Source organism: Larimichthys crocea, chromosome XVIII (genome assembly GCF_000972845.2).
Source record: "Larimichthys crocea isolate SSNF chromosome XVIII, L_crocea_2.0, whole genome shotgun sequence".
Classification (NCBI taxonomy): domain Eukaryota; kingdom Metazoa; phylum Chordata; class Actinopteri; family Sciaenidae; genus Larimichthys; species Larimichthys crocea.
Window position 1 is genome coordinate 3,976,568 of NC_040028.1, and position 13,151 is coordinate 3,989,718.

Genomic DNA, 13,151 nt, shown 5'->3' on the forward strand with positions numbered 1-13,151 from the left:
GGAAATATAAATTCATTCTTTATTGTGGGGCAAAATATATATTTGAACAAATGTCTCAATAGATGGAGAATGCCAGCACAGTAAGAATGTAAAAGAAGCAAATTTAGTTTGCATATGTGTCGCTCACGACTCTCAAAGTGAGCATCTGCAAACTGACAGCCATTCAAAGGAGACAATAGCTGATGCAACATCAACAGATCAATGACACTGACAGCACAACTGAACAGATTAACTTTCCCAACACAAAAAGACAAAAAGTAATACTAGATAGGAAGGAAATGAGACAAATAAGGCGTTTTTTTTTTTTAAACAAATTATTTAAATTGTTCAACTGATGACAAAAGAAGTGAAAGTAAGGTACAGATATTAAAGCTTTACGGACAAGCGTGCTGGCAACGTCGACGAGCTACAAATGGCCATTTTATTTTGTTGCGTAAAAGCACGATATCGGCCAATTCTGTCCAGTCATTTTGTCGTTTTGTCTGATGGCCCTGTTGTTTAATTACTATACATGCAAGCATTAAAACTGTCAGTGTTGGAGAAGGGAGAGGTCCATGTTTGACAGGGTATGCTGCTTGCTCTTTTTCTGACAGATTAAAAGACGTGTGCTTTGTTGGGGTGGTGGGAGGGGGCGGAGCTCTTAAAAGCAGGTAGCAGTGTGATTGACCAAACGCTGCTAGGCAGAGCTTTGGCGAGGCTGAAGCTACAAAGCCCGTTAGCCGTTTTTTTTCTCCTGGGGTAGAAAAAAAAGCAGGAGTTCCTGGGGTGGCAGCAGGTTTTTGGGCTTTACAAGGAAAGTGAGGCGTTGACATGGCAACGAGACAAACTGTCTCTCTTCATCGTTGTGTCCACCCTTCATCCCGGCTCACATGGACTCAAACTCATCAATACGCTGCTTGGTGTTGCCCTGGCGGATCTGACGCAGGGTTTTGTACTTGTCTCTGCCCGCTCTGACGTTCTCGGCGTGCAACATGTCGTTCTGGGTTTTCTTCGTATCATCCCGGGCCTCGGCCAACTCTGAACTCAGGGCCTGGACAGAGAACAGACACAGAGAGGGACGATGAGAGACAACAAAACATTACATCACAGTTCATGACTGAGACTCAACTGGACCAAGATGAGATTTTAAAAAAAAAGTTAAAAAAGGCCATGTTCTCATTTAGGTATCATAGTAGATTTAAGTATACTTGTGTAACAATGTAAAGAAATATATTTTATAGCACCTGTATGTACAGCTAATGTAATATTGCGTCACAGTACCAAGTAGCATCATGTCTACTAATGCGATCAGTAAAAACCAAATGGCTGCCGACACATTCTCGGTTCTGCTCGAGGTAAAGAAAATGAACCCTTGCACGGCTAAGTGCTTGTTCATGGTGGGAAGAGTAACAGTCTACACCTGCTCTACACTAAGTGTCATGAGATAACCTCTCTTATGATTTGGTGCAATATAAATAAAACTGAATTGAATGAAAAAGGGGTCAGTTTTGTCTGAGATGTCTCATGTTAAACATTTGGATTTCTAGTAAATCTTTACATTAAAGTTATGACTTGCAACAGGTCTTTAACTTTTGTCAAAATCGGATCAGCCTTGTGGATGTATGGAATAAAATAACAGACGCTCCCTTCCTGAGGTTGTGCAGTGTGGTTATTCTGTGTTAAAACTGATAGTGATAGATAGACCATTCCATAGCACACTGAATAGAATCACACTATCACTGTTATCGGAAAAACAAAAAACAAGTTTAATTTCTGTGCATTAAACACATTAACTCACATTAAATCGAAGAAACTAAAGCTGCCCACATTCCTATTTCCAGCAGCTTCATAGGAAAATCATTTTAGTACAGTATCTTCAAAAGAATCCAGTAAGAACTGAAGCCATGTCACAGAGTTTTATTAGATGCAAATGCAGCTGAATTATGAATAAACTGAGCCACACTTGATTTTTTTTTTTTCTACAATTGCATGTTTTGAGGAATCTTAAAAGTTGCATCACTGAAGTCAGACACCATGTGGTACAGCACGTCTTCCCTTTACTGACTGAAAATAATGAAGTTGTTGTTTCCATTTTTGCAAAATTATCTGTGATGAAAACTCATCTATATTTGGACCAAAAATCTTTGTTTTATTCATGAACTCATGGACTACTCTTTAGTAATAGCAAGTAATGTGCCTGAATTAACTTACTGCAATTTTATGATACTCAAAAAGTTATGTCTGTGATCACAAATGATTCTAATGAAAGGTTATAAATATTCCCTTCTGCACAAACAGGATTGGACTTGTAATTAGTCCCAAGAGAATTATGCACTGCTGCTCGACCTGTAACTGTTTCTTGACACGATCATTCTTCTGCGCCTCGGTCATTCGTTCCTCTTCACTGCGATGGCTGGTCACGCCCTCACTGAGCAGCTCGGCGCTTGCCTCGCTTGCTTCGTCCTGCTCATCGTGTTCTGGCGCCGGCGGGGCCATCATGGCCGTTTTTAGCTCCTCCCTGGTTTTCTCCAGGTCGTCTTGTGCTGACAGAGCCTGTAAAGAACACGCAGGAATGCTTATTGAGGGAAACAGTTTTATAGTTTTAGTTGTGTGATCCAGGACCAAACTGGGTCACAGGTTTTTAACCTCTTTTACAAAAGAATATAATTACATAAAGCCGTCTGTGCACTATATTTACCTCGAAACCTGCTTCCGTTGTACAGAAACAGACAAAACTGAACTGTATGACCAGAATGGAACTACTGAAATTACAGCATTTTTAATATTACACTACACTAAAATAATATATTAAAGAACTCTCTGAGGAAAAGTGTTGTCCCTTTATGTCATTTTTAGTCAGTCTCCACTAAGACTGTGATTCAGATTGAGATAGATTTTTCTGGTTTGACTCACATGGCTTTGTTTGACATGCATGCCTAGCTGCATCTTTTACTATTTTAAATAAATGTAAATCTTTTACAAAAAAAGTCGATCATCACATATTGTGCACAGAATAACTTTAATAAACCAGGAAACACTGTGAAAGAACCAAGTTTAAACTGTTGAGATTGTTATTTTACCATCTAACTCATCTCTTCCCCTTTATACTGTAGGAGCATAAAGAAGAACGAATCAAACTAATAGCAGCTTCTTTAAACTGTAACAAGTATATAAAAATACATATGACAAATTTATGATTTATCTTTAATTTATTGTTGCTTTGCCAAGAGTCATTCAGGAAGAATATTAAAAATGATCATCAGATCAACATGAAAATGATATATTGATTGGCTGATTATTTATGTGATGTGTGAACTTTTCTTTTCGACAATGTTACACTGCTAAAATGAATTGTTCTGTATTATGAGTAGTGCTAATGGGTCAGGCTTCTTTGTGTGTTAGTGTCACAGTAATAAAGGAGTATTCTTCCACAAACAAGGTTATCACAGTTTGGGTGTTGCTGTGTTTCCCTTTCTTTTGGTCTGTGTCATCACTAAATAAGCTGCAGCCACTTCTATACACACAGGTGAGAGAAAACACACTGAAAACACACACACACACACACACACACTTATATATAGAGGGGTTACGTTACTTTGTGTTGCCATTCCGTTGCCTCATCTTCCTTTTTCCTCTTGGCCTCCTCAAGCAGGGCGATTTTGGCGGTGAACTCTGCTAACTCAGCAGCCTGTTGAAAATAAAAGTCAGTGTGGCGTTGCGTAACTTTTTATATTTGATAAACTAGTAGTTTTGCTTGCACTGGTTTATTACATGAATGTGTGTAATTAAAAAAAATAAATATAAAAGCAGTGTCAAAAGTGTTTTGAAGGTATAAATTAAAAATGTTAAATGAGAAGTAGAATAAAAGGAAATAAAAAGACGGTTATATCTGATTCTTAGAATTTAATTTAGTCACCTATTGGTGATTAAAGAAACAATCATTGCTTTAACAAGCATAGCTTTTAGCACTAAAGTGAAGCAGTAAATGGATGGAGACAGAGTCTGTGATTTGTGGTTGACGTGTAACTGCACGTACCAGTTGCTCCTGGTTCTTCATCTGGTCTGCAGCTTGCTGAGCGAGCGCTGCCTTGGCCTCCTCGGCCGCTTGCCTCTCCTTCTCCAGCCGCTCTGCCTCCTCCTTTGCCCGCTTCCTCTCCTGCTCCAACTCCAGTGCCCTGCGAGTCTGCTCCTCAAGCTCTGCACACACACACACATGGAAATAAATGAGCTGCAGACCCTCTGTGTGATCAGTGAGGGCAGAGAGCTCGAGCCAAAATAAGTTTTGACAAATGCGCCTGTGTGTACACACAGAATTGGATTTATACGTTTCATTATGTGCTGCAGAACAAGTTTTGACCATGAATATGAACAAATTCATTGTCCTGGACGGGTGTGATCACAGATAAATGATACTAAATAAAGTTCCAGTGAGTCACGGTCCACTTTTTTTGGTGAGGTTCTGTTAAAACAGTTTTTTGTTTGACATTTAAATTATATATATCGGCTTATGAACATCTGTGTGTATTCTTTGAGAGATAGTTAAACGTGGGGTAATTGGACTTGGCTGTAGATCGATAAAGGCGTTTCAGTTCTCATCCAAGAGGCTTCTTCAGTTTTGACGGACTGTTGGGGAAACCCCGGTAATTTAGCCTTGGTGGGATTGTTAATCAGGCCGTTATTTCCACTTGATTTGTTTGTGTTCCTTGTTGTCGAACCATCTTGTGACACGTCTTGTAATGAACCATCTAAAAGGTGAAACATCTTCAAGGCTCTCCAACCAAGTCCAGTTGTACCAGATTTAACCTATACCAAAGAAAGACAACTTTATACATCTATGTTATTTTGAGATAAAGAAAATGATGAAATATAGTTTTGTTTTGTTTTTTAAATGTTTCAGATACTTCCAGGTACTTCTTGTTGCCATAAATGCTTCCACATTAAAGTTGTCAATGCCAGAATTTTAAACTTTGATACACTGACAGTATTAAAAAAGTGATTTTTTACAGCAAAAAAGAAAAAAGAATCCTAGGCACACAAAAAAGGATTATGTGTTTTCAAAAATAAACGGAAAAGGCCACTGAACACATAACGAGGAGCAGTTTCATTGTTTCATCAGCGCAGCCTTATTTTGAAAATGTAATTTATATGGCACAGAATCATAACATACGTTATCACACTTTGCACATAGATCAGGTCTAGACTATACTCTTAATATTATTTACAGAGACCCAACACTTTCCACCACCACCACCAAACCCAGCCCATGGCGGGCGGCCATCTGCTTTAGTATTGATATTTTCGTCAACCTTACATCGCGTCATGCTTTATTACCCATGGAGCCACAGTCTTTTTTTAGTTAAAGACATTTGCTTTCTGCATCTGATGAATTCCTACATTTTGCTACAATTATTTTTTAACTGAATTGACTAAAAAACTGGTAAAACAAAAAGATTTCATAGTTCATATCTTTCTTTAAAATCTCTCTGTGCTGTTTTATGACCTGTTTTGCAGTAAAAATGTGCAGCCTGGTACTACTTTGAAGCTGCTTGTCCCAGTCTGTGTTGGAGCCTCCACTTCATAGAAAACAGACAAAGAGAAAAGAGCGATAGTATGTTTAGGTTCCTGTAAAGAGGACATTTTGGGGATTTGAATGTTTTACATGCCTGACCTTTAAGTAACATCAGGTAAGGTTCTGTTGTTAATTATCTTTTGAAAACCTGGCAAACTAGTTGCAGTCTGCGAACAAACTCGGAGCTGTTTACACAGACTAAACAGACCTTTCAACTTTAGGAAATGTTTGAAATTTTAATAAGAGATTATAACTGTTCACAGGTGTTGTTCAGGTTTCTAAATAGTGTTGTAGTATTCAAAAATTATCCAACATAGATCAATATGAACACTTTGAAAAACAAGAGCTGGGTATGATTTGAATTTGTTATGTTAATGCAAGAATTCAGTTTTAGTTTCTGGTATCGAAACTTCTTTTGATACTTTCGACAAAAGAAGTTGTCAGATGCTTCATTTTGCCTAATCACAATCAGCTGTGTGAGAACTTTGCCTGAAAAAAAAAGAAAAAACAGGCAAGAATTATTCCAGAATGAGAATCGAACTAGAAACACTTGTTGAAAAGCTAAAAAAAAAAAAAAAAAAACACTCCCTCTCGAGGCCTAAGGCTGAATTTGGTCCTCACAAAGATGGAGGTACAGGAGCACATACTGTGCTGACTTGATGTCAGCGTGGTCGTACCTTTCTGAGCTCTGTGCGTCTGCTCTTCGATCTGCCTCAGCCTCTCGATCAGCTCGTCCTTCTCTCGCTCTATCCGCTCCTTCTCCTTCTCCGCATGCTCACGCTTCTTCTTCTCGTTCTCAAGCTGCGCCCTGTGGAAACAACACACAGCCAAACCACTGATTTATCTATTGATCATTTAAAGTCATACATCATAAACTTAACCTACAAGAAAACTCATAGAATGTTCACATTGAACCTGGTCTTATCGAGACTTTTGTCCCGATGCCGTGTTAGCCGTCTTCTTGCCATGTTTTCCTGCTTTACCTGGTCTCTTACAGTTTGTTGTGTGCATTTAAACAACTTAAAAATATGGAAACAATATGTTTTATTATTTTTTGCAAAACGTTTTTAGATATGCAGTTCCTCCAACATGTCCAGGCAAACGTATTTATGAGGCAAAAAAAAATGGTTGGTAACAAGTGAGACATTCGATGCCTTCAAATGAAACATAACACGCACACCCATTATACAAACACAATCAACAGAAAGAGAAATGACTGCAGTCTGCAAATGAATGACACTGACAAACACTGCAGCCTTATCGCTCACACTTATCATAGATGTACTATAACTGTCATAGTATTCTGCCTGTTATAATTGCTGTTATTATATTTGTACAGCACAATATATTCTTTTTTTTTTAAAGTTTTACACATTAATAAAAAGAGTAAAAATGTTTTCTAATGAAACAGCAGCAACACACATTTTTATAAATGCAACACTGCCCCCTACTGCTCACAAAGTTTATCGACGTACTTCCCCGTCACATATCTGCTCAAATTTCTTCATTCAAAGTAGTGCACACAGTGTGTGTTAGGGTTAGAAACACCAGTGGGAGCTAACCTGTGACACTATTTAAGGAGCAGAAAGCACTTTAATTAGCTGGCAAATGAAAGTCCAATCATTTATGTGAGTTTCAGTCACATATCCATCAGCTCTAACTACTAACTACTCTAACTACTTTGCAGGGTTGGGGGGTTAGAGATGACAGTGAGTGAGGGACCTGGATGAATCACCAGCCGATCACAGGACTGCAACTAAATGATTAGTTTTCCTAACCTCTTTTTAACGGCTAGCTCAGTGGAATGACAGCTACATGCTCCCACACCTCACACAAAGTGAAATTCACTGGGGTGACTGATTTTTAAATGAAGGACTTTGACTGATGATTTAAATTTATTATACTAATAAAAAGTAAGGAATCAGCTACGGGCAAAAAATCAGCAGAAAAGAAGGCAACTTTTTGAAGTGTGGCAGTGTCAGCATTCCAACTGTTACGATATGTAATATGCAGGAGTCTTCAATAAACAGGTGAACCATCATTTCCACCTGGAATAAATGACAGATGGTGCTTCCAAACCAACTTATAGCGCTGGCAAAGGAGAAGCAGCGAGTACTGTACCTCTCCATCTGTTTGTGGTGCTTCTCCTCTCTGGCCTGAGCCTTCATCTGCTGCACCTCGATGGTGTCGGGCTTCCTCCTCCTCATGTACAGCTCATGGTTGCCCATACATAACGCCAGGATACGCTTGTTGATCCGCAACCGAGGGGCGTAGAACACAAAGTCCTGGAGGAAACACAAACGATAGATGTGTTGGCGTAAAAAAACACATTAAAAAATATATATCCTCAATCACACATCACGCTTGCACTTACTGGAGCTTTCTTGTCGATGGGCTTGATGACAAACTTCTTGTCACTGAAGGAAATGTTTCTGATCTCACTCCAGGGAAAGCCGATCTTTGGTGACAACCTGAGACGAGATTAAAAAATGGATGAATTACTGACTTTATGTGTATAAGCACATGTGCATGCTTTCAAAGTATCAAAAATAAAAAAGGACTTTAAAATGTTGGGTGTCATCAACTGATGCTGTGCTGTTTAATACCAAAAGAGGGCACTGTTGTCAAACAATGCAATCTAGGGTTGTGGATGAGGTGAGAAAGCAGACAGTTCAGATTGTCTTAACACTTTTTTAAAATATATTTATATTTATCATCTGATGGGTGTGTGTGACGTACATTTAAAGATAAAGGAAACATATTTCATCTTTCATGGCTCTAATTTCAAAACCGTATTTACAGATTCAGACATGTAACCACATTCATATAAGATATATTTCTCCAAATAAATATAATGCAGTGACTGAAGTAAAGAAAAAAAGTGAGTCAACTGCAGCAGGGAATCTTCCTAAAATAAAATATGTGAGTGGGTGTTGTTGTCATTGACAGTAACTTCTCTTGTGGTTTCACTTTCTTCCTCTTAAATTTAAGTTTTCTGTTTCGATGTTCGAGGTCACATCAGCTACAACAGCAGTTCCCAACTGTTTGGTCTCACTTGAATAAAAAATGAATTTTGGGAAACTGAACAGAGTTTTCCTTACTGTTAATCATCTGGTGACCCCTCACCTTTATCTTGTGACCCACAGGTCGCTCACTGAACTAGAGCGACCAGATCAAATATGGTGAGATCAGATATGAAACCACCATGAATGAATCTAAGCAGCCTCAAGTATGTAACTATTGTGTGTCTGTGTGTTGGTTACTTGTCTTCATGCTCATAGATGTTGAGTCCTAGGGCGTCGACCCCCAGCCACAGCTCTGTGCCCTTCTTGTTTTTAATTTCAAAGTAGTTGACACCGTACATCTCCAGGTCCTGAGCTATCTTCAGGTACTCCATCATCGCATCCTCCCTGTACACACACACACACACACACATACAGGTACGAACAACATTAAACACTATGGATGAGCGAGTACAGCATTATCTGTATCTGTTTACCATATGAATTATCTGTATCTGTATCTGTATCTGTACTTTGAGTGGGTGGGGCCTAACCAGAAAATGGGTGGAGAGACAGAGAGAGAGAGAGAGAGAGTGTGTGTGTGTGTGTCTGTGTGCGTGTGTGTATAGCTTAATTTGTATACCACTACTACCTTTATTTTTTTTATTAAATACAGCAAGAAAGTGTCAGACACTGACGATTTAAAAAAGAAAAAGAAAAAAATCTCAGACAGGCGAGTCGCATTCTACCAAGCACCACGTCTGAACGAACCCACGTTTACCAGAACTCACCTGGTTAATAAGTAAGTACAAACCAAAGTAAAAACAAATGTGACGCTGAAGAAACCCTAAACGTTAACGGAAAAGCCCCACGAACCTGGGTGACTGAGGGAGAGACAGAGAGCTGTTCTGTGTGTGAGTGAGCAGAGCAGGATACAGCAACACAATACATGTGTATGTGTGTAGGGGATTGGCGCTGTGACTAGCCTATCACAGAACGCAGACACAGTCAGCTACCCAATGAGGATTTTCATTCAATCCGAGCACAGATATTGACTTGTATTACTCGTATAATACTCGTACTCGGCAAAAGTGCTTTATCCATACTGGATACTCATTTCAGCCGAGTATCCGGCTCAACTCTATTAAACATACAGATACACAAGGACAAGTCTTAAGAGATGATAATCCTCACCACCACACGCACACAGAGATGTACCTGAGCATGCTTCTGTGTTCCTCGTGCCACGTCTGTATTCTGTCCTCCCACTGCTCCTTCGTCAGCTTGTGTTGCTCTAGGACTCTAAAGGACACACACAAGAAAAAACAACGTATAATAAATACAACATTACTACAGTACATCCTCTCAGATGGCCTTCTGCACTTCATCACTTCCGAGGGTTACAGATTTCACTCATAATAGCATGCTGATAATCTATTTCCCGGGATAATGATGGTGTCAGCAATACACATTATATATATATATCACAATATTCATGATATTAAGAGGGTGGCTATAGCTCAGGAGGTAGCGCTGATTGTCCATTAATGGCAGGGTCCACCACAGCTCCTGAATGTCCTTAAAACTGATAATCAGGGCATGCTGCACTCAGTGTGTGTGTTGCCAGGCATTGCCATTTGTCAGGTATCATAGAAGTGCAGTCCATTTCATTTTTCACCATTGTAGTCTGAACATAAGTTAGAGGCTAGGGAATCACTTATTTCAATACAGGTCCTCTCAAGTATAGTATTCTGTTTATATATTTACTGTACCTCTGTGGCAGTAGCCGATCTGAGGCCAGGTAGCCAGGCTTGTGAAGGTCTTTGTTGTAATCTCCATACTTGGCCTGGACGGCGTAGGAGGCCACCAACACTGCAGTCTCTGGGGGACAGTAGTTCTCATCATTCAGAATGGCCTCCTTCACCTGTAGGGACACACAATCGGAAGACAAACCAGAAATGAATAAAAGAAAGAAAAGAAGGCAACCTTCCCAAACATTAAATGGCTGATACGTTACAGTCTAACATCAACAACAGGCAACATTTTGATTTAAATTAAGAAGTATCTGATCGAAGAATAATAACAAGCCTGAGCATGAAATTTAGTGGCAGCTTTAATCAACAGACAGATACCAAATTATCTCGTTAAGACCCAAAAATCGTGCTCTCACACATGAAGACAACAGCTGTAAGTCACTCAGCTCTCACAAAAAGTCCACCTTGTGTTAGTATTTGTTTGGTCGACCTTACTCGGTAATCTGTCAGATCTGTCTGTACCTGCAGGAAAAAGAGTTTCTGTGTGATCTCCTGGATGAGTTCCTCAGAAACATCTTCCGGGAAGAACTTTGCTCTGAACTTAAACTGCAGAGGATTCTCCTTCTTCACATCCTGCTGCGTCACCTGGAGAGAACACGCACACAACATTTCATCTCTTACCCTTCACATGTTTTTACAGTATGTAGTCTTGGGGAAATCAAACTTTCTCTTCATCTAAAATAAGATTAAAGAGACTTAAGTATATAGCAAATGTTGAATATTAAAGATGATACAAGTTGACTTCTGAGGCTGTTTATCAGGATGAAGTCTCAGCATGGTTTACTCTTTACAGACTTGCATAACTAAATTGTGAGAATGATTTATGGGTGGAAAGCCTTGATTGGTTGTGTTTGGGATCTCTCACCTTCTTGTTGAGTTTGAGCCACGTGGTGTAGCCTTTACTGTCTGTGTACTGCAGGCCGAAGAACCAGACCTCCCTCAGACCCACCGTCTTCACCACCTGAAACCACACAAATGAGTCTCAGCTGCTACAAGACTGCCAACGAAGCTCTTATAGCAAGGTTTGCAAATTTCTAATTGGATTTTTGATGAATAAAAACAACTTTTGTGAATCACAGAGTTTATGTGGTGAGATGATGAATGAAAGTCGGAGGGAAACCGCAGTTGTAAACCTCAATACCTGCGGCATGAGATAAAGGCTGTGCATCGTCCCAGTGGTGTCATCTATTGACAGTAATTACACAGAGGCAGTGTGAAATACTGATGATTAAACTGTGTCTGTCTTAACTTAAGAGACAGGTTATCATTGCTTTTATGCACACACAGATGCTGAATATCACACCAAATACAAGGAAAAGAACATCCAGGACACTGAGCAAAAGCATGTGAAAATCAGAGCAGAGTATAGAGACACTCAAACATCACAACATATGTGATCACTGAACATCTCATTCCAAAACCTTCAGCATTAATTTGCTCCACTCTTCCCACAGGCCTACTGACCCCCGGCTGCAGGGATTCGTTTGAGCATCGGTGAAGCCCAACACTGATGTTGAGTGATCAGGTTTGGTTCATGGTCTGTGTTCCAGTCCATCCCGAAGGTGTTGGTGTTGGATGCAGATAAGGTCAGAGCTCTGCAGGACAATGAGATTCTTCCAAACTACTTCCAAACTTTGTTTCTGGGCCTGGCTTTACAACACTGTGGTCTAAAATATCACTAACTGTATGCTGCTTAATTAAGACCTCCCTTTACAGATGGGCAATCTGGTCAATAGAAAGTAAGTAGGTAAGTGCACGCACCTGAACTACGTGAAGTACTTTGTCCAGTCACACGATTAATTTGTTCATGTAGCGCAAATACATTAGTCAATGAGGTTATGTGAAGTTTGGAAACTCCATGACCTCCACGATTCGCCCGAAAAGTAGATTTTAATCTAAAATTGTCAAATTTCCAACCCCTACTTATGTATCACTCCTATTCTATATAAATATGTACACATATGAGGACATTATGAGAAGTTGTCCACTTACTTTTGTCAAATGTGTGCTTTAATTTAGCAAAATAACAGCAGGAGATCACATCTTCTGAGGAAACCGCACTAGAACTGTGAAGTCACAGTTCATGACGCTTCAGTTTCCTGCCATTCTTCCATTCTCTCTTTTCCCATGTCGTTAACTCCTCTCTGTACTCTCTCAAACATGCTCACATGTTTTGTCATTCACAAACAGTCCCATTTACACAAAGCCGAAGACACACACACACACAGAGACAGAGAGAGTCCCTGAGGGGATGTGGACGCTTACTCAGTCTAATGTGATTTACACAGTCAATATGTTGGCACTCACTACCATATAATTAAGTCTCAGACACAGGAAGACATGCTCACACACACACACACACACGCACACACACACACACACACACACACACACACACACACACACACACACACACATTAAATACTCCTGTATCAAATAATCACAGACATAAACACGCAAAAACATAAACAAGCCTTCCAAAACATGTTGTTGCAATGGTTAACTGCACAATTGCACACACACACACACACATACGTGCGCGCATGGACACATGCAGGGCCTCCAGTGGGGCTGGGAATGCGGTATGCAGAGACAGCTATGCGGATGCTGAGACTCTGCATGCAGATTTGGAAGTGAAGCCTCAGAATGAGGATAAATGATTCTGATGAGAGAGAAGGAAGGAAAGAAGGAAACATAAAGTGGAGTGAAGAAGACTCCTTACTTTCATACTAGATGAAAACACTTCACACACACAACTTTAAAAGTTTGTGCGAGTTTTTGCTCCAT

The 13,151-nt window shown here is 39.8% G+C and overlaps 1 protein-coding gene across 3 annotated transcripts in view; it reads right to left on the reverse strand.

Annotated features, from left to right (window-relative positions):
• Nucleotides 1–295: 295 nt before the first annotated feature.
• LOC104928670 (radixin) overlaps nucleotides 296–13,151 on the reverse strand; it is a 37,849-nt gene continuing 24,993 nt past the window's right edge. For all 3 annotated transcript variants that reach the window (XM_019277074.2, XM_010743007.3, XM_019277075.2), the window contains exons 4-15: nucleotides 11,230–11,325; nucleotides 10,827–10,949; nucleotides 10,323–10,474; nucleotides 9,769–9,852; nucleotides 8,812–8,958; nucleotides 7,923–8,019; nucleotides 7,670–7,833; nucleotides 6,226–6,356; nucleotides 4,016–4,176; nucleotides 3,575–3,667; nucleotides 2,326–2,532; nucleotides 296–1,030 (exon numbers count right to left, since the gene is read on the reverse strand). In XM_019277074.2, coding sequence (XP_019132619.1) covers nucleotides 866–1,030; nucleotides 2,326–2,532; nucleotides 3,575–3,667; nucleotides 4,016–4,176; nucleotides 6,226–6,356; nucleotides 7,670–7,833; nucleotides 7,923–8,019; nucleotides 8,812–8,958; nucleotides 9,769–9,852; nucleotides 10,323–10,474; nucleotides 10,827–10,949; nucleotides 11,230–11,325 — 1,620 coding nt within the window. In that variant the 3' untranslated portion in view covers nucleotides 296–865. The remainder of the gene's footprint in view (nucleotides 1,031–2,325; nucleotides 2,533–3,574; nucleotides 3,668–4,015; nucleotides 4,177–6,225; nucleotides 6,357–7,669; nucleotides 7,834–7,922; nucleotides 8,020–8,811; nucleotides 8,959–9,768; nucleotides 9,853–10,322; nucleotides 10,475–10,826; nucleotides 10,950–11,229; nucleotides 11,326–13,151) is intronic.